At 52.7% G+C, this 27,616-nt stretch overlaps 12 protein-coding genes across 12 annotated transcripts; 5 read left to right on the plus strand and 7 right to left on the minus strand.

Annotated features, from left to right (window-relative positions):
* Positions 1-340: 340 nt before the first annotated feature.
* On the plus strand, positions 341-2,638 carry M409DRAFT_30718 (uncharacterized protein; the record flags this gene model as incomplete). The annotated part of the gene is made up of 5 exons (XM_033810056.1): positions 341-555; positions 608-824; positions 872-1,197; positions 1,248-1,618; positions 1,668-2,638. The coding sequence occupies 5 exons, from the start codon at positions 341-343 to the stop codon at positions 2,636-2,638; spliced, it is 2,100 nt and encodes a 699-aa protein (XP_033659646.1).
* An 874-nt stretch (positions 2,639-3,512) lies between these two features.
* On the minus strand, positions 3,513-4,070 carry M409DRAFT_30719 (uncharacterized protein; the record flags this gene model as incomplete). The annotated part of the gene is made up of 1 exon (XM_033810057.1): positions 3,513-4,070. The coding sequence occupies one exon, from the start codon at positions 4,068-4,070 to the stop codon at positions 3,513-3,515; it is 558 nt and encodes a 185-aa protein (XP_033659647.1).
* Positions 4,071-5,597: 1,527 nt separating this feature from the next.
* M409DRAFT_61349 (uncharacterized protein) lies at positions 5,598-6,937 on the minus strand (the record flags this gene model as incomplete). Its single annotated transcript, XM_033814720.1, has 2 exons — positions 5,598-6,354; positions 6,405-6,937. The coding sequence occupies 2 exons, from the start codon at positions 6,935-6,937 to the stop codon at positions 5,598-5,600; spliced, it is 1,290 nt and encodes a 429-aa protein (XP_033659648.1).
* Positions 6,938-8,084: 1,147 nt separating this feature from the next.
* On the plus strand, positions 8,085-9,450 carry M409DRAFT_71464 (uncharacterized protein; the record flags this gene model as incomplete). The annotated part of the gene is made up of 2 exons (XM_033819181.1): positions 8,085-9,154; positions 9,207-9,450. 2 exons carry the CDS (start codon positions 8,085-8,087, stop codon positions 9,448-9,450), a joined length of 1,314 nt encoding a protein of 437 aa, XP_033659649.1.
* A 539-nt stretch (positions 9,451-9,989) lies between these two features.
* M409DRAFT_32840 (uncharacterized protein) lies at positions 9,990-10,217 on the plus strand (the record flags this gene model as incomplete). The annotated part of the gene is made up of 1 exon (XM_033810264.1): positions 9,990-10,217. A coding segment is annotated over one exon (228 nt), but the record flags the coding sequence as incomplete, so codon positions are not given.
* A 627-nt stretch (positions 10,218-10,844) lies between these two features.
* On the minus strand, positions 10,845-12,110 carry M409DRAFT_71465 (uncharacterized protein; the record flags this gene model as incomplete). Its single annotated transcript, XM_033819182.1, has 1 exon — positions 10,845-12,110. The coding sequence occupies one exon, from the start codon at positions 12,108-12,110 to the stop codon at positions 10,845-10,847; it is 1,266 nt and encodes a 421-aa protein (XP_033659651.1).
* Positions 12,111-12,495: 385 nt separating this feature from the next.
* M409DRAFT_38103 (uncharacterized protein) lies at positions 12,496-13,461 on the minus strand (the record flags this gene model as incomplete). The annotated part of the gene is made up of 2 exons (XM_033810861.1): positions 12,496-13,257; positions 13,336-13,461. The coding sequence occupies 2 exons, from the start codon at positions 13,459-13,461 to the stop codon at positions 12,496-12,498; spliced, it is 888 nt and encodes a 295-aa protein (XP_033659652.1).
* An 839-nt stretch (positions 13,462-14,300) lies between these two features.
* Positions 14,301-16,659, minus strand: M409DRAFT_38093 (uncharacterized protein; the record flags this gene model as incomplete). The annotated part of the gene is made up of 11 exons (XM_033810859.1): positions 14,301-14,422; positions 14,479-14,719; positions 14,796-14,987; positions 15,043-15,090; positions 15,139-15,447; positions 15,504-15,595; positions 15,646-15,702; positions 15,765-15,846; positions 15,906-16,184; positions 16,234-16,272; positions 16,432-16,659. 11 exons carry the CDS (start codon positions 16,657-16,659, stop codon positions 14,301-14,303), a joined length of 1,689 nt encoding a protein of 562 aa, XP_033659653.1.
* A 3,553-nt stretch (positions 16,660-20,212) lies between these two features.
* On the minus strand, positions 20,213-20,911 carry M409DRAFT_38102 (uncharacterized protein; the record flags this gene model as incomplete). Its single annotated transcript, XM_033810860.1, has 1 exon — positions 20,213-20,911. A coding segment is annotated over one exon (699 nt), but the record flags the coding sequence as incomplete, so codon positions are not given.
* A 2,618-nt stretch (positions 20,912-23,529) lies between these two features.
* On the plus strand, positions 23,530-23,838 carry M409DRAFT_61355 (uncharacterized protein; the record flags this gene model as incomplete). Its single annotated transcript, XM_033814721.1, has 1 exon — positions 23,530-23,838. One exon carries the CDS (start codon positions 23,530-23,532, stop codon positions 23,836-23,838), a length of 309 nt encoding a protein of 102 aa, XP_033659655.1.
* A 354-nt stretch (positions 23,839-24,192) lies between these two features.
* Positions 24,193-26,059, minus strand: M409DRAFT_61356 (uncharacterized protein; the record flags this gene model as incomplete). The annotated part of the gene is made up of 3 exons (XM_033814722.1): positions 24,193-24,368; positions 24,418-25,727; positions 25,767-26,059. 3 exons carry the CDS (start codon positions 26,057-26,059, stop codon positions 24,193-24,195), a joined length of 1,779 nt encoding a protein of 592 aa, XP_033659656.1.
* A 289-nt stretch (positions 26,060-26,348) lies between these two features.
* M409DRAFT_61357 (uncharacterized protein) lies at positions 26,349-27,115 on the plus strand (the record flags this gene model as incomplete). Its single annotated transcript, XM_033814723.1, has 2 exons — positions 26,349-26,426; positions 26,561-27,115. 2 exons carry the CDS (start codon positions 26,349-26,351, stop codon positions 27,113-27,115), a joined length of 633 nt encoding a protein of 210 aa, XP_033659657.1.
* Between the last annotated feature and the right edge of the window lie 501 nt (positions 27,116-27,616).

Here is a 27,616-nt window from a genome sequence, read left to right on the forward strand (position 1 = left end):
GGACGCAATTTTGCTCGCTTTCCCTCGCTTCCGCGCGTGCCCCCACGCTCTCTGCCTCGGGCGGCGCGACCCGACCTCGCGTCCACATCCTTGCCATCCTCCAATATCAAACTCTCCTCAGTCGCACAGACCCAACCGACTCGACCGGCGAAGCGCCCGACGTCAGTCATGAACACTACGTCCAGGTCGTGGCACAGGCACGGCGACATGGCGCGTCGGCGCCTACCCTCGTCCTACTTCTTGACTGGTCGCCCTGCGTACTTGTCGTTCGTCTTTCCGTCCCCACCTCCAGTCGTCGCGCCGACTCATCCTCCCGACTGTCCTTTGCCATACCAGCTCCATGACGCGGTCCAAGCTGCCTCCGACTCGAGCACATCGCGACGATGCCTTCGCGCCTGCAGCTGAACCCACGTGGAAAGAATATGGGATTGATATGGGATCGGCCGAATACTATCGCCGTCGAGAGGAGGAGTTCGACGAGACGACACAGACACGGAAAATCTACAAGGACAAGACGGAGAAGCTGCGCGATTGGATCAAAGGTTTATGGTTTCAGTAGGAACCTGTGACACCTTATCACCGCGTTCTCTAATTGACTCTCCATCAGATACTGTGAGCACGTCAACAAGGAGCCGATGTCGACCCTCAAGACGATGCCAATCCAAGTTCTCGACAACTTCTTCCACTGGCTCCTGCACAGGAGGCGCGAGAGTCTGCGCAGTGCCAGCTCGCTGCAGACGTACTGGAATGTCTTTACCCTAATGCGACGAAGCGAGACCGGCATCATCGACGTCCCACTCTTAATCAAGTCTCAGATGCATGGGGTAAGGCGACAGGCGTACATCAGTAGTGCTCTGCTAAACTTGCACAGGTCCGACAGCGACTGGCGGCCGAATTCGAGCTGCGAACAGAGAAGAAACCGAAGACGATCGTTCGGGTCGAGGACGAAGTGAAACTCCTAGCAGCACTGTGGAGCTCGAATGAGATGTCGATGGAGCACGAACGCCTTCGGGTCCAACTGGCGTTGTTGATACAGCTGGCTGGTATCACCGGCAGCCGGCCCGGCGCCCTCATAAGTCTGACGTATCGCGACTTGAAGCTGTCTCTGCTACGGGATCCTGAAGGAAGCGAGTGGCCGAGACTTGTCGTCGATGTCACTTTCAGGAATACTAAATCCTTTCTTGGAGCAAAAGCCCCGTGCGTGATACTGATCTCGTGGTAATCTGTAGTGGCTAACGAGACGACAGGAATACGTTCCCAATCCCACAAGTCCCTAAAGAGCCGTGCCTCCTCTTGTGTCCGCAGATCAGTCTCTTAGGGCTCATCTTTGCGGACCACGCCTTTGATGGCCTTGAAAGCCCGGAACAGCTGTTCCAGTTGAGAGTTACCACTGGCTTGAACGAGCAAGTGCTACCGATCAAAGATGAGTGGGCTGCTATCCCGCTATTCCGCCGACTCAAGAGCAGCGTGCACGGCCTCGTGATGTCTGAAGACGTGTGTGCGACGGACGACTGGTTGCGCGACAAGCTCAAGACGCTGAGTGATGTCGTTGGCTTCGACCTTCCCACCGGGCCGTATTCTTTCCGGCGAGGTGCAGGAGAGGCTTTTGACAGCAGCAGTACGTATCGTGTGCTCGCTGGGATGACGAACCCTACTAACGACAACAGATTATGTCAGTGACTCGCAGCGTAACCTGATCCTCCAGCACGCCTCCTCGGCAGTCTTCCAGCACAACTATCTCTCGCGATACATTACCGCCGATACGCAAGCTGCTTTTCGCGGCTTGGAGCCGCAGACGGCACTGATGCGAGCTGCGAGCGGCATGTCTCGTACGATAGACCCCCGTCGACCGACCAAGCTGAGCGAAGCCGAGCAGGCGCAAGTCAAGCAGCACCCCGAGGTCAAACTCCACCGCCGACGTCGAGACGGGCTGAAGAGTAGAATACGTGACAAATATGGGCCTATGACCCGTGCGAAGGGAACACTCATCTACAACAAGTACCACGCTGCTAGGCGCGATCACGAGAAGGCAGTCAAGGCTGCGCGCAAAGCGATGCTCGCTAAAAGCAAGACTATCTATCGAAAGCGCCAGCCCGTAGCGGACATCGCGAGGCAACTGCGAGGTGACTGCGACCCGGATAAAGCAGGCGAGCCCATATCCGAGGATTTCCCCACGAACACCCGTCGTCGTCGCGTCATGAATGCGCTGCTCACTCCCGCCCCGTCGGACCCAGCACGAGAATCCGAACGTCGTTCGAAAGCTGTCGCAGCCATTGCGTCGTTGAGTCGGCATCGGGATCCCCTTGTCCCCGAAGTCTGTCGGCCACGGAGGATGGCACGGCCAGTAAAGGAGGCTAGCCTCGACGCAGAGCAGGAGATGAAGTCGCCGGCTTTCTCTTTGGAGTGCCCGCCAACGCAATGCATTTTCTGCCTCGGCAATCACGAACTGTCAATGGAGCGCCGTACGAAGTCTTTTTACAGCCGTGGTACTCTCAAGAAACATTTCCGGAATGAGCACCTCCAGTATCATCCCGATAACGCACCGATCAGATGTCCTCATCCAATGTGTGACCTTACCCTGGAACACAAGATGCATTTGCAGAACCACGCGGCAGTGATCCACAAGACTCTTACGTGAAATTCTTAAGATTTCCCTCGCCCTCGATCTCGATGCAACGCCACTCTTAGCACCAAGAACTAACTACAGAAGTATGGAACGACGATACACAAGACATCCGCGTGAAAAGACCGTGCAGTCTGTGGAACATGTAGTCTTTTGGTGCTCGAAGAGTGCACACATCGCTACAAGCTCATGCTCTTAGGTCGGAATGAAAAGATTCGTTGACGACTCCAGTGTCCTAGCCATAGAGGAGCAACTAATGCGGCGATATATCGCCTCTTTGACACAAAGGCTGTAGACAAGCTTTCCGACAGCGACGTGGCGGGTTGGCAGCCGAAAGTGAGGCCACTGTGTCCGACCGCATTCATAATTGCGAGAAGCTCGCCCTCCTCGAGACTACCCTCCGCGAGCCACGACGATTTCAAGACCATCGTATTGATGTGTACGGTAAGCTTGTCAACATCATTAGGTGTATCCATACCATCGTCTAATCTTAGGTTCTTAGATGTCAACATGGACAATATGGGTTTGGATACAACAGACCTGGACCGAGAAAGCGTGACGAGCTCAAGGGTTGGTCCATCGTCTACATCTTTTCGGTCCGATCTGTCGGAATAGCTGAGCCAGAAGAGTTCCCCGTGGCAGTCGCCCTTGATCTGTGGACCCCTACTTCCTCGGGAACTTCTAGAGAACAGAAGAAGAAAGCTAAGACGTTACTTGTGGCCTGGGCAGATTAGTTCGGCAGCCAGCGGGAGAGAATGCAACAATGAAGTCACGGGCAGAATTCAAGAATTGAAGCTTCAGAACTACGTTGAGAAGCTGGCTTGGGCGGGGTTATAAAACTACGAACACTCTTTGAGATTTGAGAAAGTCGGTGACTCTCACTGTCGACTCACTGACTTTTGGGCTCGTGTCTCGTCTTTCTAAAGGGCATGATCCGCTTCCAGCTGATATATCTTCCTGGCAAGGGTTTTTGGACCTCATCGCTAGGGAAGTTGTTGTGAACGGACTCTGCTGCCGTTGCCGGATTGTCCTCCTTGATGCGGGCGGCGAGACCGTCTTGTAGACGAGTCGGCTCTGCAGTGCCTGGGCCACATTCCGAACCCAAACAAAGGCGTGTCCGCGACGTATGCTCTGACACAGCAGTTCGAAAGGAGATCATGTCGCCGTTGCCAAACAACTGGAGCGCCCTGTGGCCTGCTTGAACATTACTGGCATCAATTACCCCTTGGCCCTTGTTGAAAATAATCTGCAAGGCATTCTCTCCAGCTTTCATGTCGTGGACTGTGATACGTTGCTCAGCTAAGTAATTGAAGTTCTCCATGACTCGTATTTGATGTTGAAGGTCCTCTGCCTCGAGTTGTGTTTCAACTCGCTCTAAGTGTTTGCCTAGAGCTCCGATCGCCATCTCCATTGGAAGTCCAGAGCTCCTAAATGCTTGCGCTGTCATGGTGAATGCCATTGCATCAGTCCTGGACGAAGTCGCTTTCATGGCGTCAAATGATCGGAGTCACTGCTGCATTTCTTGAAGAGACGAATTGCAGATGTCGATACAGCAGACGGTGCTGTCCTTCTCGTCCAGAAGTTGCTCTCGTTCGATTTTTTCGTCAAGGAGAGAGTGGGAACGGTTCCGCCGCAATGTCTTCAGATTCTCATTCGTCTCTTTTAGGCGCCGCTTCAGGTCTGGAATCGTAGCATTGACTTTTGTTTGTTGGACAAGCATCTCAAATTCGCTAAGAGAACCTCGTTCCCCGTATCGAAGATCAGAAAAGTCGCACAACAAAGAGCTCGACATTGACTCACATCATAACCACCATCATGGCGGCGATTACCGTCAGCTTGTAGCCGTTCAACTGTGTCTTGACATCCGATATGTCCCTGCCATTCCACTGAAGCTTAATGAAGTCGCGCAGGCTTCAGCTATCTCCAGTCGAGTGTGCCGTGCCTCTCTTGACGGGTTCCTCCAATTCTAGGCACTTTCTAGTACAGTGCCGGAGCTTTATCTCAAGATCACAGAGAATCTCTTTTCCATTCCCCGACAGCTCGTGCAATCGCTCTACAACCACTAGGGCTCCGCTGGTCTCGCAGAGGTCTTTGATTATTTCGTCTTGATTGTTGTAGTCTGTAAGCGCTTCCTTAAGAAGTTCCAACCCTTTAGTAGTGTCAATAGCGATCGAGGCTGCCTCTGCCATGTTGCACGCTAAAAACGAAGATGCGAGAACAACTCTGATGGTAAATAATGTAGACGTCCCATCCGTGCAGAGTCTCTAGCATCTATAACATCTTTTTTTTCTTCTCTGTGTTGCATTCACTCTCACTGGAGCGCAAAGTAGGCCTGGAAACGCCCTGTATCAGCGTCAAATACAATCTGCAGATGATCGAGCGCGTGATGGCGAGTTGAGTCCTTGTTTCTGTTGTTTCTGGAAGCCTGATTTTGCACGATACCGGAAATCAGTATATGTGAGTCTGCGGAGGTTGGGAAGCTAACGAAGTGCAATTTCGAGAAACTCAAGGTGCACATATTTCGCGACCGTAGTCTCCTGGTCGAGCCATCGCTCTGTATATTCGACCGATCCGCTACAATGGCCCAAGTGACTGGTAACGCTCGTGTTGTAGTCATTCCGAATGTCGTTAGTGCGGCGTATTTGCAAAGCAAATCAGTTGAAAGAAGTCATTCGCTCATCAACTTCAAGGCAAAGATATGCCTCGGAAGAGAATTTGTTGCACACATATGCGTACGCATAGGTGCTTGAAGTGACCGAGTCTTGGTAGCTGCTGGAATCATAGAGCATTTCACTCACGAAAAGGTGAAAGAACCGGTGCTCCAGTATGTCCTATAGCCGCCGGAATGAGTTTGATGTCTTAGCGAACCCACCTTCTAATGATGAAGCTGGGATCCACGTGAGAGAACTCACTCTAAGACAAGCCGGAGTCAGGTCCAAAAAGCCTCATTGGCATCGTTATCAGATTGAGGAATTTAAATATTCTGCTTGGTCCCATGTTGCTCTCCTAGCTTATGCTGTGAATCTTTCACCTTGTCCTCCACATCCTTAAGACAAGGAGCCACGAAGATTTCGCCCGTGTACGCCCGTATCAGCGTTCCAATAGCCACCATAATCCATAACGCAGTGACCGTCAGCGAGAAAATAGTACCCAGGATGCGAAAGAACGCCGATGGCAGCTCTGTGCCCAAAGTCGTCGTGGCGACAGTAAAGACACCTAGTGGGAACGTGAATCCCCACCAGCCCATATTGAACGGGAACTTCTTGGAGTGGAGAATCGTCGCGGCCGCGAATGTGAGCCAAATGAGGCCGAACCCCCACATAATGATTCCGATAAGAAAGCCCATTACGTAGAGGATTTCTCCCGCGTTTTGGACTGCTGGTAATGAGTGCTGTCTCGGGAAGACCTCCCTGGCCACCTTACCCATCGTCATGATCCCGAAGCTGCCTTGACCTAACGGTCCAAGGGGTAGAAAGCTGGACACGATTACAGCTTTAGGCGGCAGACTGTTGGTAGTAAGGCGCAGGAGGTAGAGTGTTATGACGCACATCGCCAGTGGCACTCCTGTCGCCCAAAGGACGTAAGAGACGATCAACGTAATCAGCTTCTCGTCATCGTGAGGTATTACCTCGGCCACGATCGCTCCCGAAGCGGCCGCAACGATGGTAGAGACGATTGGTAGAAGCCAAGCCCCTGTGATGGAACTGATTGTGTTATGATGCTTGGTCATACTAGGACAGTCAGCCAACCCGTCGTCTGGTGAATATGGCCCGGCACTCACAGAATGAACGGCAGAGAAAAGCAACAGGCAACGCTGACCGTCGCATCGATCCACCAAATCGCCCAAGTAACTTTCCACCACTGTCCACCCCAAGAAGGCACACACACAAACGCCATCATGTTGATAATGGTCGCCAGGCCCATGGGGAATGTGCCCAGGAACAGGCTCTGAGTAGGGTGCCGAATCATCGCCGCCCAAATCCTGGGATATAATGTGTACCTCACGACTGAGATTGCTAAGAATATGACGAACAACAGCACGTTCAGCGCGAAGATGATGTAGGAAACGTATTGCAGCCATCTGCCATTGTATGGCAAATTATGGAGTAGGATAGAGGTGATGCCAGTACCCATGTTGACGCTGAACCACGACGGGGTGAAATTTCGCACGAGCCGCCGCCATCCTCGTTGGGTTTTGCATGGTTTGGCGTTGCTGTTGTCGAGTAATGTCGACGGGCATGTGTTGTCGCAGTCTTTGATATTCTCGATCGGATTAAGCTGACAATTTGCACCGCTGCCAGCAGGGTCGCTCATGATTGATGATGGGAAGAGTAATGTGCCGTAGTCGAGGGGCGGGCAGCATGGCTTTCGTTGCTCTTTGTATCGGCTTTGACCCCCCCTCGTACGTTGTTGGTATACTTTGTGAAAGCGGGCCAGCGGATGCACTAAAAGCATAAATCCCTTGGCGCAATTACGTGCCACGATTTCTTTTCGGGAAAGCGACGAGATGCACTTGAGCTTGCAAAAGTACGATCTGGCGAGAGTCTGCGCTCGTGCACGTGTATTTACAACCAAGATCGCAGCTGAAAGATCGGTACATCTACTTCTAATGTCCAAATCACCACGTACAGTACCCAGCATCTTCCAATTTCAACTCCACTTCTTTCTCTAGGCCCTCGTCGTTAATGTGACTGTAACAAGACCATCGCACCTCTCGTATCGCCGAAAATTGTTTACGGTTGCAGTTACACGCGTTTTGACAAGACCTTTTCACTCATCCTAGTTTCGTTCTTCTTCGAGCGTGTGGTGAACATATGTATGTGCATTCTCGTCTCTGTTCTGCACAGGCGGTGGAGCGGCGACTTCACTTAGGTTGGCATAGAAATCCGGTGTTTGCGACGATTCGTCGTGGTGATGGTGGTGGTGGTGGTGTTGGTGCTCATTGTGATGATGTTTTGTTGATGAAGCTGGTGTCCATTTGCCAAATCCCATCTTCCGCTTGAAGTTGGACCATTTCTCTGATAGAGGCATCGTTGGCGCGAGATGCGTTCTTCGTCGCTGGAGCCTGAATAATGGTCCAAACGTCTGATGTTTGGAGAAGCTCCGTTGCAAAGCGGAGACAAAGATGGTATGAAGAACGCCGCAGACTCGAGATCAAGGCTTTCGTGAGGGAATCCCGCCGTTTGTTGTTCCGTGAACAAAAATACATACAAACTTTCGCAAAGCGGCTTTGCGAGGAAGCGCTAGCGTAAATTCGGCGAGAGCGGAAGCACTAAGGACCCTGATTCTTTCAATGATGCAGGTCTCTTTGACCTCAGACGTTACCGGGACCAGTCCGGACGGAAACCGCAATAAACACCCCTTGGAGAAGAAGACCGTGAGTTCCCGAGTAAGCAAACAGAACGTTCCAACGCAGAGTGCTCACTGCCAGCCTCTCACTCTCACTACCACACTGCCCTCCATGGCAATTTTATCAATCCGCGGATCGCAACGTCTCGACTCCAGAGGCAAACCGACCATTCAGGTTGACTTGACGACTTCGCACGGCACTTTCCGCGCTCTGGTTCCCTCAGGAGCATCGAAAGGAGACTACGAAGCTGTCGAGCTTCGCGATGGCGACGCCTCTGCCTTTCAAGGCAATGGAGTGACGAAGGCAGTCGAGAACGTCGACGAAATTCTTGGTCCAAAGATAGTCGAGAGCGGCCTCGATCCAGCGCATGACTTGAAGAAGATTGATGAACTCATGATCAAGCTCGATGGAACGGACAACAAGAGCAAGCTAGGAGCGAATGCTATACTTGGAGTCAGCATGGCGGCCGCGAGGGCTGGAGCAGCGGCAAGAGGCATGGAGCTGTATAAGTTCTTGGCTGGCGAGAGCAGCTCCCTTCAAAGCGAATACGTAATGCCGGTGCCATTCATGAATGTGCTCAACGGCGGAGACCATAGTGGGAACCCAATGGCTTTCCAAGAATTCATGATCGCTCCAACCGGCGCTTCGTCCATTACCGAGGCTGTGCAATGGAATGCCGAGACTTACGCGAATCTCAAAAGCATCATTGAAGCAAAGTATGGCAAGGCAGCCATTGGCCTTGGGGACGAGGGCGGGTTCGCTCCTCCAATCAGTCATCCCGAGGAAGCGTTGGACCTTCTTGTGGAGGCGATTGCAAAAGCTGGCCATAACGGCAAAATCCAAATCGGCATAGACCCAGCTTCTCAGTCATTCTTCCAGAAGGGAAGCTATAACCTTGGATTCAAAACCAAGCAGGATAACACTCTGAGCGCAGCCGAGCTCGCATCACTATATCATCGATTGCTGGAGAAGTACCCTATTATCCTCCTTGAGGATCCCTTTGGCCAGGATGATTGGGACGCTTTCGTGGAATTCAACAAAATATGCAGCGTGGAGCTTGTGGGGGATGATCTTCTGGCTACCAACATCAGTCGCGTTAAGACTGCTATCCACAAAGACGCATGTAACAGCATGCTGTTGAAAGTCAACCAGATTGGCACTGTGACAGAAGCTATAGCTGCGTAAGTCTCCAAAATCCGGAATGACCCAATAGTGACTGACCGACTCGAATAGAGGACAAGCTGCCTACTCTGCAGGCTGGTCCGTCTTTGTGTCGCATCGTTCAGGCGAGACGACGGATGACTTCATTGCTGATCTTACTGTTGGCATGAGAACGGGACATCTCAAGTCAGGTGCTCCTGCTCGAGGGGAGCGAGTTGTAAAGTACAATCGTTTGATGGACATTGAGGATGACTTGCGATACCGCAACCAGAAATACACATATGCGGGCAAAAATCTGCGTTTTGCCCATCGTTGAGCTTGTTATAAGCTGTTATGCTGTTTAATACAGGACGATGGACGCACGTTCATGGCCTATTCCATAGAACATTCGATACTAAGCGACGAGACCGGTGAGTGACGATCTAGAGTTACATGTACCTGTTTCGCACCTTGCGCAGGCTATCCGAACCACCCGCCAAACCTGGCCCGTAACATGCGCTAGAGGGCGAGCGGAGCAAGAGAGATGCCACAAGGCGAAAAAGCCGCTGACAGTGATGAAACAAATACCATCCACTACCACTGTGGCGTTGTCGAATGATATTAGCTTTCCTGAAAACCACGCTCACGGACATGGAACTACCACCGTATGAATATGTTGTCAAGTCTAACAGCCCCCCTTCATATCATCCCGGCATCAGCAAGACCGGACGCCTTCTTTGCAAGCAGGAGCTCCTCTCGCCAGATCATGAGGCACTCGATCGCCATTGGTTTCGAGTCCAAGCCGAGTTGCGAAGCACCAGGCTACTTCTTTTTGAAGCCTCTAGCACGGAATCTGGGCCGAACTCCTCGGCCAAGCTTCTCAGCTCATACACTCTCCAAGCCGCGGATGTGGGCCTTGCAATCGACTACAAGCAGCATTTCGATGTCTTTCGACTTCGTGTCGAAGGAGAGCAACTTCTCTTCATTGCTCCCGATGTCAAGGATGCGGTAGCCTGGGTAGAGTCGCTACTCATAGCCATTACGATTAGCGATCCACTGGAGGTCAGGAAGATGCCCCAGTATCCCTCATTGCCATCACGTCGCACGGGATCTTTGGATGTGGACATGGCAGAAGGATTCGGACAACGCCTCTGGTCAGAGTTGGCGTGGTGCGCTCGCCGGAAACGCGAGTGGCTGTTGGAGACACCGAGTCGGACTCGCAAGGAGCGATGGAAGGAAGTCATGCATGGACGAAACGGTACAAGTCCGAGGCGTCACTCTCTTCCGTCCGAATCTGATCGAGTCATCGGAGCCGCTGTTGTGACTCGATCAGATTCGGACGGAAGAAGGTCCTCGACGATTTCGCGATGCCAGTGTCCATGTGCATCTTGCTGGAGGGCTGATGTAGCAAGCGGTTCCGTGTGCCAGGTAAGCGAAGATGAAAGAGAAGTTTTGAGCAAAGGAGTCGAGGTCTACGACGGTTCGGTCTCTGCCCTTGAGCAGTCTATTCGATGCACACGAACTTTGATGAAAGGGGGCAAATGGAAGGGTGGCTACTACATCAGGGGCGGAGGTCGAATTGTCGTCCCTCGTCGCCCTGCTTGGGGTCAAAGCTGGCAGACTGCGACGTGATGACAGGCAGGGAGTACGGTTGGCCGTGTAATTATCAGGACGAACATGATTTCGATGTTTACAGATGTCATCTTCCTTATGCAAAGCTCTTATTACGTCTTAACAAGTCGGGGCGCCGAAACCACTGGTCCACCGCAACGACCCCATGATAGCCGTTATGAATCCCACGCCTGCGAACAGACTGCACACGCCGTAAAAATACGCGTGTCGCAAGCGCAAGGTATCCAGCTCGAGCACCCACGTGCTCACAGTCGTCAAAGCACCGCAGAATCCGTCCATGATGCCTTGCAAGACCTGGCAGCTAACCACAGCTGCTCCTGCCGAAGACATCTGCAAATCGTATGCCATGCCTAAGACACAAGTCCCGAAGAAATTCGCAACGAATGTCCCGACTGGGAAGGTCCGAACTCTCTTGTTCAGATGGACCGACAGGAGAAACCGCATGAGACAACCAAGGGGGGCGAAGACAAGAGCGAAGAGAACTTGTCCACGCCAATGATCATGGACAGGCCAAATAGCCAGCAGGACTGCCCCAAGCCAGCATCCAGGGCCGAGGAAGAGAATCAATGGATCTATGAACCGGCTAAGATGCCAGACAGGCATCTTTTCTGCCAGCCGCGCGAAACTAGTGGCTAAATGAGCACCGAAGTTGAGAGCTACGATGCTCAGACCGACTTCGAGGATCAGGATAGCTAGCAACGCCATAACGCTGTCGCTTGCTGGTCTCGAGCGATAGAACGCTGTCGTAACTGATGCGGAAACGGGCGCGTTGTTCAGATTGTTGGAGATTGCAAGGAATGCATCTCGGCAGATCGAAGCAAATGAGGTGAAGCAACCGCAGAAGCCAACCGTCATTCCGATGTAAGCTGGAATTGCTCCTCTGGCGGTGGCATAAGATTGTCGGGCAGAATCTTTCAGCTTCTCTTCATCCACGTTCTCTTCAGACGAGTTGCTACGACGGGCGTTCTCTAGCTCCTGTCTCCAGTGTCGACGAAATAACATACGGTCTTCGCGCAGTATACCCATCAACAAACTCCCGCCGACATTGGCCCAGAGATCCGTGTTGGCAACGAGCGCGCCTGGGTAGATGGTCAAGGCTTGGAGTCCTATCCGAGCGAGTACGCCAAAGATCGAGAAGAAGATGAGGTACGACACAATATAGATTTGTGTAAGCCATTTCGATACTTCTGACTGGCCCTCCTGGTCCTGTGCTTTTTTAGGAGGTCGTTCACTACTTGTTTCCAGACTCTCATGTTGATAGATGCCTTGTTCGTCTGGATTTTCGTCTGGTGCCGGTGCTGCTAGTTCGTCGAGGCCACCTTCCTCCTCAGCAAGAGCGTCTTCTCGATTATTTCGACTCCCCATGGTATCGTCATTACCTCAATCGCGTGAGCGCATGTCACATTGCCAGCGCATTGGGCCGGGTAAAAGTCTGTGTGAAGATCGCGAGTGTTCAGAGGTAGAGACTGGTACAGGTTCCTGTTTTCGCGAGCTAGAGTAATAAGGGGAGACGACCCGCCCCGGAACGTCGCTACCTGCACTGCGACGCCTTCGCTTTTAGCGCTTCCGAAGTTCCGCTTTGATACTTTATTCCACATTAACAAAGACATCAGGAGTCACTGCACTCAATTGATATCAGGAGTCATTGCACTCGATTGATACCATGTTTGGAGGATAGTGCTTCCGGTCGCCCCATCTGCCCGAGGGCTTGTGTGCACTCACTCCAAGTCTTTCAACCTCCACGCTGCTGTCATCGTGATGCGCCGTTCTGCAGACCGAGGTCCGGATTTATCGTGGCCCAGTCGGGGTTGGCTTCACTGCACTGGCTGTTGAGAAAGTGCTCTAGACTGGCGTCCCAGTCGACCATGTCGACAAAAGGTGCAAGCTGTGGGTGGATATCGAAGCTCGGATCACCCATGGGTTCAGCAAAAGACATTTTTTGCCAGTCGGTCGTCGGCAATGCTTGCAGTTGCTGTGCTTCGAAGGCTGGGAGAGAAGGCTGAAAGTTACTAGCAGTCGGATTCAGACCGTTGCCATTGTGCTGCTGTACCGTCGTCAAGAACTTCTGAAACGGCTCGAGCCCCTGGTCGTTGGTTTGTGTGGCGTCCCCAACTTCCATCTGGACATCTAACACTTGTTGCTTTGGAAGCGCGTTTTCATGAAACCTCCGCTTCTTTAATGGCAAATGGGACCCGACCACAGGTGAGGTCGCAGTCTCAGGCATTTGGCTATCCGGCGCGAACCGTTGCAATATTTCTGCGAGCTCAAAAGGAGAGAGTTCCGAGCCTGTAAGGCTCGTAGACATGTCCCCCAACCCCGAAAAGCCGTGAGACGCTGCCTGCTTAATGATGTCCGCCATGTTAGAGATGGCGCGGGTCAGCCTCCTCTGCTGCTCCTGCAGAATAGCCACGTGCTCTTCAGTGATGGGACCTGAAGCCTTGGCGAAGCGGCGAGAGGAAGTGCAAACTATTTGCTTTGTTCGACATCGGCCACACGGTACGTGACCGTCACACTGTCGGAGAATCGTCAGCCTATCATGGCTGGCAGGCGCAAGGCAAAGGGTACAGGACACGAGCAAATGGTGACTGACTTTGGACTTCCGGATCCTACATGGATCGCAGGCGTTCTGTGTGCGTGATGAAGATTGAGCCGCTGAGTTTGTCGGTGGAGGAAGAGCTCTCGCGGCGGCAGCTTTCTTTGACATGAGCACAAACATGGTGACGGAATGAGCAGCGGAAGCCGTTTGAGCCACGGGTGGGAAGGAGTTCAGCGTGTCACTCGGAGTCGATCGCAGGTTCTGTACGCTGTTGGCCGTTCTGCACTGGTGGCGTTGAGTCGTGTGAGATTCGAGCTTTGTGGCGTGTCACACCTGCATCTTGATTGGCTTATCTCTTCAACGTTCCAAATCCTTCGCAAGCGTGACTTAATGTACAGCATCGTTGCTCACAACTCCCTATTAGAGAAGGCGATGGATACTTTTACTGCTGACGAGAGTGACGCTGAACCTGCTCTACTGAGAACACCATCGCATGCGCCAATTTTCGTTCACGAAACGCGACACGCTAATGTACGTCGAGCAAACCGAATATTGTCGATCCTTTCGAATGGGCCGAGCTAGCTTTAGAGGTGGAGGGCAAGGCCGAAAGCGAGTCACCTGTGACAACGAGCGTGGTTGAGATTTCAGGTGCTGAACATTAATGAAAATGCTCAGCGATATGAACTTAGAACAGACCATGCGACTATCATGGCGGACCGGCGGCTCATTGGCACCGGCATCTCCATGCTAGTCTACAAGTGACAATGAGATATTGTCAGAGCCTGGGGTCAATGGAAGAAGTCGATTCAATAACGAGCTGCAGGAAGATGGGCAATGGAGGGGAAATCTGTTGTCTAGCGTCTACCGTAGAAAGCAGAATGCCACGGACTTGCCTCTCACAACTTTGCGCCTTCCTGAGCTCGTGTATTCTTGCAAGTATCAAGAGCTCCCCTCGTTCCCTGACCAAGATGATACGTGAATGGACCCCATAAGCCTACACGCACGCACGGACAGGGAGCTCAAGCTGTGCGATTCAGCGCTTCAATGACTGCCTGTCCCATGGCCAATACCTGCTCCTCTTGCAGGCGTCTGCCCAAGACTTGAAGTCCTACTGGCATATTTTGGGCGTCTACAGGTCGGTCTGCAGACAATCACAAGTTAGTCAAGTGAGTGAAATTCTTGGTAGGCATGACCAACAATTTTTTTGTATCTTCACTTCCTCTTCATTTGATGCTAGACGATTCTGAGCCTCCTCGAAGGCCATCTCCGCTAGAGAGAATCCGGGCGAGACCGGGAAGACTGCGGCTGGGACATCAAGGATATTTGCCACCGCAGAATAGGCGTAGTACTGCGGATCATTCTGGTGTCCTGCGACGTAGGGGGCAACAGGTTGAATGACGCCATCTACTCGTCGGCCAGAAGTTGTCTGACTGTCCATCTAAAGTGAAGATCAGAACAGCTGAAGTTGTCTGATTAAGGGCACCGGGCCGCTTTATGTTTTCTACTATACGTACTTGTCGCCAGTATTTTGCATAGTCTCTGCGATACTTGTCGCGAGCCTCGCACAGCTGCCAGAAAGATGATGTCGAGATATCTTCATTGTCTTGTTGCTCATACCACGGCCGCATTTGCGCAACAGGCGGCTCACCACTTGCATCAATTGCATTCCGTATTTCTTGTGCGCCGGTTGACCCAAATATCCGGAACTAATAGTTTTAGCATCACCCACGATGCTAGATGCAGTACTGACACAGCACTTACAAGGTTCTCGACCGCCTCGTTCTGTGGAGGTGGCCTCCATGGCACGATCTATCCTCTCATCAGTATGCAGTACCGCGAGTGTCGCAGGAAGCTCACTTCATAACCACAGCTTAGTAATGCTTGCTTGACCTTCTGCAGGGCGAGTCGAATAGGCGGATGTGGGTTGACGTGGTCATCGGATTGTAGCACTCCAAATACGAGTCTCCCATTGGCTTCTATCCCCACTGGATCGCACCTCCGTGCGAGAATGCTCTCGTGTTTTTCTTTGCGCCAGGGCAACTCGAGTATCTCGTTATCGTACGTCCAAGGGCTTGAGTCCTGCAACGCTTTAAAAACGATCTGAATTCCTTCGAGTTCGGACGCGAGCATCCCAACAGAGCCAGCAGCAGTGGGAAGACCCGGAAACTTCGTGAGCGGATGTGAGATTGTGTTCCGATGAGACATCGCACAGTCGGACTTACAATTGCGGCGATACCACTATCGGGGAGTCTTTGCTCAGAAGCTTTAAGAGCGCAGAGACCGTTGAACGCTGCTGGAATGCGTACAGACCCAGCTACGATGTTTGTTCAGCGTGACAGTCTTTCTCGGAAAGATGCATAGTACCAATGTCTGTCCCAAAGCCGATCGGGGAGCCCCGGAGCGCTATGAGGGCGCCTTCGCCTGAACAGAGCGTGAGTAGTTGTGTGCGTCACTTTGAAAATCTTTCCATGCTGCCTACTCACCACCACAAGCACCTCCCGCTGACAACATTCTGTTGAATGGATTCATAGTAAACCCCATGATGTTATTGTCGGTCTCGCCCATCTAAAAGGCAAGCAATGTCAGCATCTTGGCCAAAATCAGTCGCACGTGCGGCGTCTTACCATTGCGCTCACGGGCACATTGGTTTTACAAAGGATGACTGCGCCAAGGGTGCGTAGGCGCTCCACTAACACGCCCTCATCGTCTCCTGTTCTTGGGATTCCAAGCCAACTGACGTAGCCACATGCGCTACGCAGGCCGGCTACGTGGAAGCGGTCCATCAAGCTGACTGGCAAGCCATGAAGAGGCCCCACGGGTTTCTGATGCATACGCCATTGTTCATCAAGTACGGCCGCTCGTCTTTTAGCGTCAACATAGTGATACTCACTCAAGCAATGAGTCTATGCGCATGTTAGCCAACGTTCGAGCTCTGGTTTGACTTGAGATTACCAATTGATGAGCAAGCGCTGCTCGATGTGCGAACGCAGCCTACACACAGTTCAATCTCAGATTAACATAGAGTTCGTACACGTGCGAACATATATCTCAGCAAGTCACAGATCGGATCGCAGTTGTTTCATGATTATAGTCGCATGATGTTCAAGAGGGAGCACCGAAGGAGTGTATCTCAAGGATTGATCCACGTACCAAGACCTCGCTGGCCGTTACATCGCCTTGCCGCAGCTTTTGTAGTAGCTGCGACACGGGCAGCTCGGTGATTTCGCGAGTATCTGAAGAAACGCGCTTGGCAATAAAGTCGACAATTTTGCGCTGCTTGGTTCTTCCTCCGATCTCGTCGGGAGCGAGCCTCCATTCGATGGGCATTGATGACAGAAGAGTCTCTCGCTGGGACTGAGCGACTTGCTTCCATGACATTGTGAATTTATGACATTTAGGGGCAATATGATGAGAACATCTGCCAATGTAAGGCTAAAGCTAGAAGCTGTGATGATGTAGTCAAGTTTTCCGGTAAGTGTGGGTTGCGGTTGAGGGCGGGTTGCACCGCTCGAAAGAAAGGCAAATTGGACGGTGGAGCTTGGGCGGGTGTACCCGATATGTGTAGAAACTACGCTCAAGCCGCTCCGTAAATAGAAGCCAATCAACATGCGGCCTGAAGCAAGAATCGTGGAGTTTATCTCGGAAACATAATCGAACGGACTTTCTGAGACTGCGCGGACAAGCACCCTTTCTCCAACCTCACACAATGCACGCTGGAGATCAACGGGAAAGTCTCTTGGATGAGGAGATGCTACGGACTTTCGCTGAAGACGAATGTCTCGAGCCGTGGTTTCCCCGTGTATACAGCGCAGAGCAAGATTTGCCATGTCAGACTGGATGACATGGCGCCGATGCCACGGAAGCCGGTGTCCAATCAAGTCTTCCGACTCAATTCACGTGACTCACTTTGCGACGTGTCGCAACGGGCGCATCGCGAAACGTCGTGTCATCTCTCAGATGCCCTTACCGCCACACTCTGTCCACATCTATGATTTCTCCTGGCTCTACGAATGTAGTAAGGAGTTGTTGTTCTCGCCAGCTGGTGAGAGCCTTCATCACGTGATATGGATACGCCCCAAGTACCTTAACGCGATGCAGACCAATCCCGGCAAATGGAAGCATTCGCTTCCTTCACCACCATCAAGCGCGCCTCTACGTAAGGTGCGATCGCAGTGCTTGTATGGTATTACGCCAAAACTAGGACTGATAGACAGAGTGTAGACCGAGCTAGGGATATCCCAATTTGACGGTCGCAGAAATCCGGACGGACAACTAGAATCGCAGCAGCAACGCACTCCCGATCAAATCCAGTGTCCTCGCGGAAAGATGCGCCGGCGTTGCGCTAACCAATACGCCTCCAATTTAGATCGGTCACAGAGAAGACCTTAGAAGAACCCCACAAGAAGAATTAGATTGCTGTGCGTAAGGCACAGAAGAGCAAGCACCAATTCAGTTTGGGGTTAGGTCCAGAAGGTAGCCAAAGTACATCTGTGAAAAGAGTGAACGTGGAAGCGATGGGTCATGCGCAGTCCAATAGGGTTCGGCCCTCTGCACTCGAAATAATAATGCTTGCCCGATGTTGTTGGGGGAATCCAGCGATCAGCAACTGCCCGTATTCCGCCGTCTTATGCAGCGCGGTCCCTTCCCTGGCTTTCTCATCAGTATACTGCAGTAGTAGAGAGCTCTCTTTTTAGCGATGACCCACTTTGTACAGAGTGTCTACGGTGTCATGCATTTGCATTCCAAGATGATGCGCTTTCCAGAGAAAACGAATCACCACATCTTTGCGACTGAAAACCGGGTCGGTAACGAAGGTAGAGTTCAGTGTTTTCAACGTGGTATGCATGATCGACCTATTTGGACTTCAAGCTAAGGCAGATGTAAGCGACTTTTCTTTGAGCATACCCTACGAATAGGAGGGCGCATCTTACCGGTGATAGTGTTGTTGAGTTCGTGCGACCGTCGGTACGGAGGAAAGACGAAATCAATGCGTGTTGAATTGGTAGAGATATATGCGGGACGCACTGCCGAAAATACATGACAGTATAGCTCATCAATGTTGCTGACAAGAGGTACCAAATTCGTGGAACCTCGGAACCGCCGAGACTCTACAACTTGCTTTAGGACGTCGAGATCCGGACTGGTTTGGCTTTCAATGCGCTCCCATTCTTTGAAAATCGGAGCTGTGGTAGACAACCCTCCACTTGCTTGCTCGATTACGATGAAAGTCTTGCCCGGCGCCCGCTATGACACTGTGAGAATGGACGCATGAAAAGCCAGCGCCCTTTCAACGCAGACGAAGTGAGGCGGAAGTGCTCGCCAAAAAAGTTTTCTACCATGAACTCGCCTTGGTCGAGCCGATAGACTGGATTTTTGGATGGGTAGCCAGGTAGCGGAGAGTCATGCCGTAAGATATCCGACCAGCGTGTCTCACTCAGCGGCCATTTCTTGGGTGAGGGGTAAGGTGCGGGATTTGTCGAAGAGCAGCTCTCGCTGAGTTCACTGCAACACCACAGGATCATCGTCGATAAGGGCCCTGTCTGCAAGGTTGAGCTGAAAGTGGTTGGCTATGGTCCGACCGCGGACCTTCACTCTGTGACTGAATTACCACCGGTGGACGAAACTACCCTTTCCCTTAAGTCCCGACAATCTGCGCTGCCTCGACGCGGGCGAGCAATCTCATACTCGCGCCTAACGACTGGCATCGGGGAGTAACCCTGCATGCCCGTGAGGGAGCGATGCTGGAGAAGTAGCGATGCTGCTGAGGCATTCCCGTGGCTTGCGGTGCTGGTGAGGTGGCGATGCTGGTGAGGTATCTGTGAGTTAAGCGATGCTCGTGACTTCACCAGCGTTGCCACTTCGCCGGCATCGCGACACATAACATGGACATCCCCGGACGCGTGCTGTCCTGCGACAACATCCTGGATCTGACAGTTGCGAAGAGAGCATGCGGCAGCCGAAAGGCCAAACGGTCATACTCCAGTCCTTTCCGGAACATCTATAAGAGAATGACGGTGCAAGTAACAGCACGCCTTCAAGAGCAAGAAACCATCCCGCCGTTTGTGGCTGCACCGTGGTGGAAAGGGCCGAGAAACATCATAGAGGACGAAGAGACCCGTCGGCTATCAAAGCCTAGAGTAGCCACAGGCTTTTGAGAGGGTACACCACTCATTGCAGGCAGTGAGATTAACGCAGTTGGAAGACTACGACAGCGATGCAGAACCGCCATCAGATTGCATACGATGTACCATCGAATGGAAGGCTGTGCTCAAAACAAAGAGGATACGGAATGATATCGAGCAGAGTATACACGCCCTTGGCTTTTGCTTCACTTCTTGACCTAGACCAATATACTGCACCTTGGTCTCCTCAAGATTTTGACAGTTCTCACTCGGAAAGTCTATCCACGAAAGAGGTTGTTGAAAAGCTGGTGTATGATATCCAGTCGAAGCTCCGTCGCTCAACACAGCAAGCCAATCGTGATATCTTTGTTGCCATTTGCACGCAATTCCTCCAGTGTATTCATTCTCTGAAACTTGGCACCGGACGGGCCAATACTAGGTGCGAAAATGGTGTTTTGTGGCCGACGGAGAATAGCAGACGAGAACAAAGTCGAATACCCGTTCAAAGCCGCGGGTAACATGGTCGTCGCCGCACCATCTATGTTCTGCTCGACGAATTTTATTCTCGAGGCTGATGTCCTAGAAGGTCAGTCGCTTGGAGACATGATCAAGAACATGCAAACCCGACAATGTAGAGTACGACACCGAGACGACAGACCGACAAGAAATTCGGCATTCCGGCTTGTACGCGTTTGCAATGTTGAGAGTTCGACTTGCGGCCACTAATCTTAGCCGGTCGACGCCAAGACGCTCCATACGATATGACCGTATACGGTTTTCCCTAGTGACGCACGAGAAAGCAATAGGCTCTACATAACAACAGCTCCCTTGTTCACCCGTCTCTCTGTATGCACTCCCCTGTTGAAAGGTGCTCTTTCCAACGCGTGCGCTTGAATGTCCCAAATTTCCTCTCCAAGGGTTGCCAAAGTCTCTCCAAACTCACAAATTGTCGTGGCCACGTCCACATTTCCTAGTCGCAATGATTGTGCATACTCCTCATCTGTCCCAAACGTTGCGACTCTCCAAATTGTTTTCCATCGAGTAACCGCCGAAAGTGCCCTGTGATCTTTGCTCTGTACATCGGACGCGACAAGATAGAACGACGATCTCTTCGTGTGTGCCGTGCGCGGCTTGAAAACCTTCACAGTGGAGAATTGATCGAATGTGTACAAGAGGTAGAAGCTTTCCCACTGCTCAATTCTGTGCAAGAGCACTATCATGTTGCCCCCTTCTCGGAGATGCTCGAGACCAAGCGCCAATTGGGTAACAGTGAGTCGGCGTGCTTCTCGTCGGTCCCGGTATGCCTGCCGTTGATGTGTTCTAAGGACTTGGCCATCGCAGATGACCAAATCATGCTTCTGTTGTCCAAGTTGTTGGGGCAGGAATCGACAAGCATCTGGATGAGCCGTTGGTATCTCTTGAATACCCATATCTGCAGCCAGCATGGTGATATCCAAGGATTTCAGGGTTACACGCGACAGACTCTGGAGGAGCACCTCGTGCCCGCCGTGTTCAGGATGGTGGACGCATGTCTAGCCAGAAAAACCTCTAAGGGCCCTTGTGGTAGTATCCATCCTCGAAGGTCTATCGTCTTGAGACGAGGATAATACTGGTCGGCAAGCCACGACTTATAGACCACATCTTTGAGACGGTCGTTTTGCACTAAGGAAACTGCACTTTGAGGTAGCTGAATGGCCAGAGTCAGATGCTCGAGGCTTAAGGCACGGCGAAGCGTGCGTTGTATACGGTCTTCCGAGTCGCCAGGCATGGTCTCTAACCATTCTGGATTAATGTCGATATGTAAGTACAGCCGTCGCAATCGGTGAACGATATCGAACATATACGCGATGGCGTAAACAGGAATATGTATCGGAGCTCGTGGATCATGTCGAGCAGTCCCCTGAGTCTCGTCCTCGAAGATGTGAGAGCCAATGGAGAAATGCTCTATATCGGCGTCTTTGCTGGCTTGAATCGTCCACATAAGTTCCTCAAATAGCATGGTAGCGTCGACCATGTGTGGCATCAGGGCTGGAGCCAGTGTGTTCCCGAAGAGACGACGAGTACAGTCGTTGTAGGACTCGTCACACTTCGCTAAGCCGCGCCAGTCGGTGAAGACAATGCTCCTAAGTCTCTTGAACCTCGAGAGAGCCTTTCCTATTACCCCTTCTGCGATGCCTCTACGATCGATTTGCTTTTCCGCAATGTAGAGCCTATGATAATCAGGAAAACTTCGATGGCAGCCAAGAGAATATGCCGTGTCGTGGTGTTGAAGAGCGCCATCGTTGTATTCACTTGAGCTGTTTGTTCCTCCGCTCTCGAGATCATCCTCGCTCTCGCTCCCGGAGTGATCCTCACTGCTCATCTCTTCCCCAGTCTCATCGAGAAGCCAAAATCCACTGAGATCCTGGTCTGGGGTGGACGTCACCGAGATTCTTTGTGTTTCTCCTAGCTCTTCAATGTTGCTCCAGATGAGCTGATCCTCGAGCTTCCTTTGTGCCCACTCTGCATCCGTGAGCTCTTGTGGCGCATTCAAGCACTTATGGACGTACGTGTCCCAATCTGTCGCACAATGTCTCTCGTACGAGCTCGCATCATAGATCAACTCTGTCACGTATTGATGAAAATAATCGTGTTTCATGATCTCTTCAAGACGAGCGATGGTCTTTAGGCGCCTAGCAAAGACCACTCTGGTGACTAGGTACGGGGAGCTGAGTTGCTTGAACGAGTGGCACACGAGTCGACAGGTTCCGATGGCTTGTTTGTCTTCAGAGAGGAAGAAGAAGATTCGATCGAGCATTTCGTTGGGAAGGGCCGAGAGGATGGACGCCATTGACGTTCGAGTCTCGAGAGCACCGAGGAGGACGATTTTCGCACATGCGTACTAATAATTCAAACGTATAAAAGGCTTCGGTGCAAGGCCACACACAGGTCTTGTATAAAATCGCCGGGTAGACCACGAACGACGCGCCAGGGCGTCGCTACAATCGTTTGCTGGATACCCTCACACGAGTGCATGCAGGGGGATCGAGATCGTAGATGTCGCCGCCCGCAATCAAAGAGATGGCAAAAAAATGGCGCTCGAGGAGCTAGTCCATCGGCATCTGAAGTGACATGCATCGCGCAGGCGACCGCCAATCAATTGACGCCGCGTTTGCTTGGCGCTCGCACTCATCCGTCTCCCGCTCGCGGCACGTGCCTGATGGACCGAACACTGTGGAGGACAATGCCGGTTGCTGAGTCACGGACCGTTTCCGGCAGTCAAGGAGGAAATCCATGACCGAGAGAAAGGGATGCTGGAGTGAGGGATGCTGGAGTGAGGGATGCTGGAGTGAGGGATGCTGGAGTGAGGGATGCTGGAGTGAGGGATGCTGGAGTGAGGGATGCTGGAGTGAGGGATGCTGGAGTGAGGGATGCTGGGTAGAGTGAGGGATGAGGCTTGCATCCCTCACTCCAGTATTCCTCCAGCATCTCCAGCACCCAGTCGCCATGGCTTCGAGTGGCCGGCTTTGCACGTTGCGTTCGCACCGATAGGCATCTGTCTGGCTGTAGTCACGCAGGACACTCTTGGTGCGCTGCATAGCTGCTGTTAGGGTGTCTGAGACAGCCTATCAATCAATCAATGAATCAATCAATCAATTATTAGGCGCGGCGCGGGAGAAACTTTCCTGTTGGACACGCCAATTACGCTAGGGGCAAAGCTCTAGGGGAAAGCCCTTGGGGGAAAAGCCCTAGGGGAAAAGCCGCTGGGGAACTTGACGTGCCAGGATCACGTGTAGAATGGATTCGCCCAGGGCTTTTCCCCCAGGGCTTTTCCCCCAGGGGCTTACCCTTGAATGGCGTGTCACGTGATCCTTGGCACGTCAAGTTCCCCAGCGGCTTTTCCCCTAGGGCTTTTCCCCCAGGGCTTTCCCCTCAGAGCTTTCCCCTCAGACCCTCCCTCCACGGGAATTCACGTGATCATGGCACGTGTCAACTCCTGGGGGATTTCCCGGAGCCGCAATTCATCATCGAGTGACAAATCCCCGGAGGAAGTTCCCTCGACCCTCGACCTATGGCCTCCCCAAACAGCCGGGCCTTTTCCACCTCTGTAGAGGACAATGCCCGCTGAGTCACAGCAGTTCCGGTCATGTGTCATTCTTGGAACAAAGACAATCCATTTGTCAACTTTGGAGGCATAGCGACTATACCACGTGCGACAAGGGAAGATTATTCCAGAAAGCCGATGCAATTCATCCTGGGTTACTTCGACGGCGAAGATGTGAAGTTGTGGTCCCGTAGCATACTTGGAAGGGTGTTGCGGCAGAAAGCGATTGATGAGATCGTCGATACACTTATCGTGCAAGCTGGTGGCGTGTTGCAACCAACACCAAAAATCAAGGAGAAAAGAGCGACGAAGTGGCGGAGACAGGAAGAGAGGGACGAGGACGAAGGGTAAGTTGGTCGAGGTCGGAGCGAAATTTCGAACGACAGCTCTCGGAAGTCTCTCGGGACAAGATGGCGGAAATGCTTTGCGCGAAGAGATTATGACAGAGAAAAAGAGCAATCGCAGCAACCGGCGTCAGGGCCTCCATGATATTGAAACGCACCATGACTTTCTGTGAATTGGCGTGGGAGTACTGGTACTTCTTGCTTCATTCCGAAATATTTGTACTTTGATATTAGCACGAAACACCTCAGACGCCAACCCAGCTGATCAATGACTGACTTCGATCCCCACATCGTAAACAAGTGAACTGCAACACCACCAGACCACTGTCGAACAACCACAGACCTAACCGTCACCCGCTTTTCACTTCTTCACGACCTTGCCGGTCACCTTTCGTCTCTTATAGGCGCGCGGGATCGCACCGTCCTGCGGGTGGTGTTTCATGTTGTAGTCAACGGCTTTCTGTCTTGTACTGCGATGTTTCGACTTGCAGTGTGCACTGTCGTCCGTGTCAGAGTCCGACATGCACACTGGGTCATCTTGAGAAACATTAGCAGGCCCTAAAAGCAATCCGAATAGAGGGCTTACCTTCTGCCCCTTCAGCCAGGGTGAGATGTTGCGACTTGTCTTGAATCAACCTCTTTGAGCCGAGTTTAGTCGGGCGACTATCTTCGACGTCGCTGTCACTGTCGTCCGTGGAGGCCTCCACGGCCTGGTACGAAGGCTCTTGGTTCTGCCCAGCTGTTTGGAACGTCTCGGCGTATCTGTTCGGCTTTCTCCCAAACAGCAAGGCCGAAAGTAGTGTATCATGGGCCCACTGACCATAAAGCTCTGCAGGGCTGCGATCCGACTCTGCAATAGCGTGTGCTATTCTCTTCAAAGCGGACCTAGCGCGTGCGTGAGACCTCAGTGCCGTGATCAGTGGTTCCGTTCTGGCGCCGAGGACGCGAAGCGCCTCTTCCAGCATAGCCATGATGTAACGGGCTCGCGCAAAGGAATTTGTCGGGCCTTGCCACTCGAAGCGCGGCAGAGCCTCGTTAAGCTTGCCACCAATGATGTCGGCGAATTCTTGGTACTCCATGCTGGATTCACTGGCCAACGGATTGCTCCTCGACAGCACTTCCTCGACCTGTTGCAAGGAGATAGCAGTCAGCTCAGCAGCTAACCTGTCTACCCATTCGGATTGCAACACAGACATCGCAGCTCGAATAGCGGGCACGAAGAAGGTCGATGATGTCAAGGATTGCGTCGGTGTAATTGCTTTCAAGGCCTCAGGATGTTCGTTCAGGATGCCGAGCTCAACAGAATTCGAGAAGTTCTGGTCTTGGATCACGAACGTGAGTGTCGCCTGGGGTGGGTTGTCTCCGTTCCCCAAGGCCCCGGACGCCTGTTCACACGTAGGAAGGATCTCCGCTTCTCCGCTACCTGGTGCAGCAGTAGCAGCTGCTGTCAAAGAATCGACCAGTTCGGTGCATTGTAATTGTTGTGCCATCTCGTCACCTGGGACAGCTGGAGGGTCCCCGGAAGCCTCGGACGCTGCGTCGAAGTCAAAGAGCTCGGCTGGACCGTCTTGGAGGACGCTTGACATGTTGGCGGAGCGATGCTGGAATGGCGAAGCTGGTGGCGCTGGTGAGGCGTTGCCGGTGGTGAGGCGATGCTGGCGAGGCGACGATGGCGAGGCGACGACAATGAGCTGACGTAGGCGAAGCGTGGTGAGGCGTTGCTGGTGTTGGCGCGGCGAAGCTGGTGGCGCTGGTGAGGCGTTGCCAGTGCGGGTGGGGCGATGCTGGCGAGGCGACGATGGTGAGCCGACGGAGGTGAAGCTTAGTGAAGCTGGCGAGCTGGCGTGGTGATGAAGGTGAGTCGAGGTGGGAGAAAGGTTCCAGGATGGGCGGGGACTGCTGTCGTCTTATATAGACGAGGACCACAGCACAGACCGACTGGGCCTGCGAAGGCCTGCGCCATTTGCCCAAACTCCGCACGTCCGAAGCCACCAACAATGCTGCTCAGATGCCGTCATGCCTGTTCTGGTGAGGAGGCACCGCAGTGCAGACGCATTATTGGACCAGAGTTGCTGTCCGACGAAGCTGAAGCGAGTCCCCGTCCCTCCGAGGAAAGCTTCTATCCTATCAGCTGGAGGGAGATCTTCGACAAGTGTGTACGAACGGGAATCCTTGTTCTCGAGTTCGAAGTCCGCTTCCTGCCCATGCTGTGCTGTGCCTTGGATCATGGCGTCCGCCGAACAGCTCTGCAGCAGCATTCTTGTCCAATGCTTTACCAGGGTAATATACGGGGTAGTCAAGTTGCAACTTCGCCAAAATCATGCGTTGGCAGGGCGGTACACGGGGGAAGGACGGTTGGGATACTCCGCTCAAGCACGACGGCTTGAATGAGAGGTCGAAACCGCCAATGATACGCAGTATCACCACTCACTGTTGCCGCTCTCAAGGTATGGCGGGCCTTCTCGGGGATACCGCAGTGTAGGTGCTCGTTGCGTCGCTCGGGGCCCCCTGGCCAGGATGGATCTGTTGGCCATGGCAGCGCGAGGTGGCTGGGAGGTCATGTTGCTAGTGGCGGTGGTGATGGGCGCCGGTGGTGTACGCTTGGTTGGGAAACAGAAGCATCTCGCTAGGCAGGTAGCACCATTGATCGCAAGAAGCGCAAGGCATTTCATACGACCAGCGAAGCATAGAACGAAAGCACGTGGCCGCTTTGATTGACGGCGGCGTAGATATCTGATAATGCATTCGGTTTTCCGAAATCCAGGAAAAGGAGTGAGGTTGGCGGACTCCAGGCCCGTGCGGGATGCTCGGCGCAAAGTAGCGCTTCACGTGATAAATCCCGCGCGGTCCTGGGCCCGCGCACCTTTCACGCCCACATACCTGTTGAGTCCGCACGTCTTTTACGCCCACACACGTACGAGCCCGCGCACCCTTTGAGTCCCCATAACCTGACGCCCACACACGCTTTGGATCCGCACACGCTTTGGGTCCGCACACCTTCACGCCCACACACCCTTTGGGTCCGCACGCCCTTTACGCCCACCCACCTTCCAGCCCGCGCACCTTTTGAGTCCCCATCCCCCTTACGCCCACACTCCCCTTGGGTCCGCACACCCTTTGAGTCCGCATACCTTTACGTCCCACACATCCTTTACGCCCACAACACCTACGAGCTCGCGCACCTTTTGAGTCCGCATATTGTCGACGCCAACACACCCCAGCTTTATTCCGCGATGAACAACCCGGCGGAAGGTTCATTGATCAGTCAAGTCGCCGAGGACTAGTGCCAGGCCTTCGAACTTGAGCGCGAGAATGCTGTACGAGCCCGACAAGAACGGTTCAAACACTACACACATTACCGCTCTCTTCAAAGTATTCGACGCAAGTACAAGAGAATAGAGCGTGACGTAGACGAGATTTCTCCACGACTGGCACAAAGTAATGTGTTGCATCAAGGCACTGATTGTGTTTTGGTCATTGGAAAGAGTGGAGAGCTGTGGTTGTCTAGAGCTGGGTGAAGGAGACTGCATGCTCTGGTAAATATGGCGAAGATGCACAGTTGGTATGGCTTTGTGGATGCTTTTGGCTGCAGTATGATCGTTAGGCTTGAGCACAACCTTCGTGCTCGCAAGCGACTCACGCTGCCAATTACTGGCGAATGCGAATCTCAATGTGCGTCCGCCGTATCGTAGGCCCGAAGATGGCGGAAGCAAAGTCTCTTCGCGTTTCCAGATTCGATCGTCTCCCCTGCCAGCTGCAATATACAATGCTATAACGACCGCTCA

The sequence above is a fragment of the Zasmidium cellare genome (genome assembly GCF_010093935.1).
Source record: "Zasmidium cellare ATCC 36951 unplaced genomic scaffold M409scaffold_71, whole genome shotgun sequence".
Classification (NCBI taxonomy): Eukaryota; Fungi; Ascomycota; class Dothideomycetes; order Mycosphaerellales; family Mycosphaerellaceae; genus Zasmidium; species Zasmidium cellare.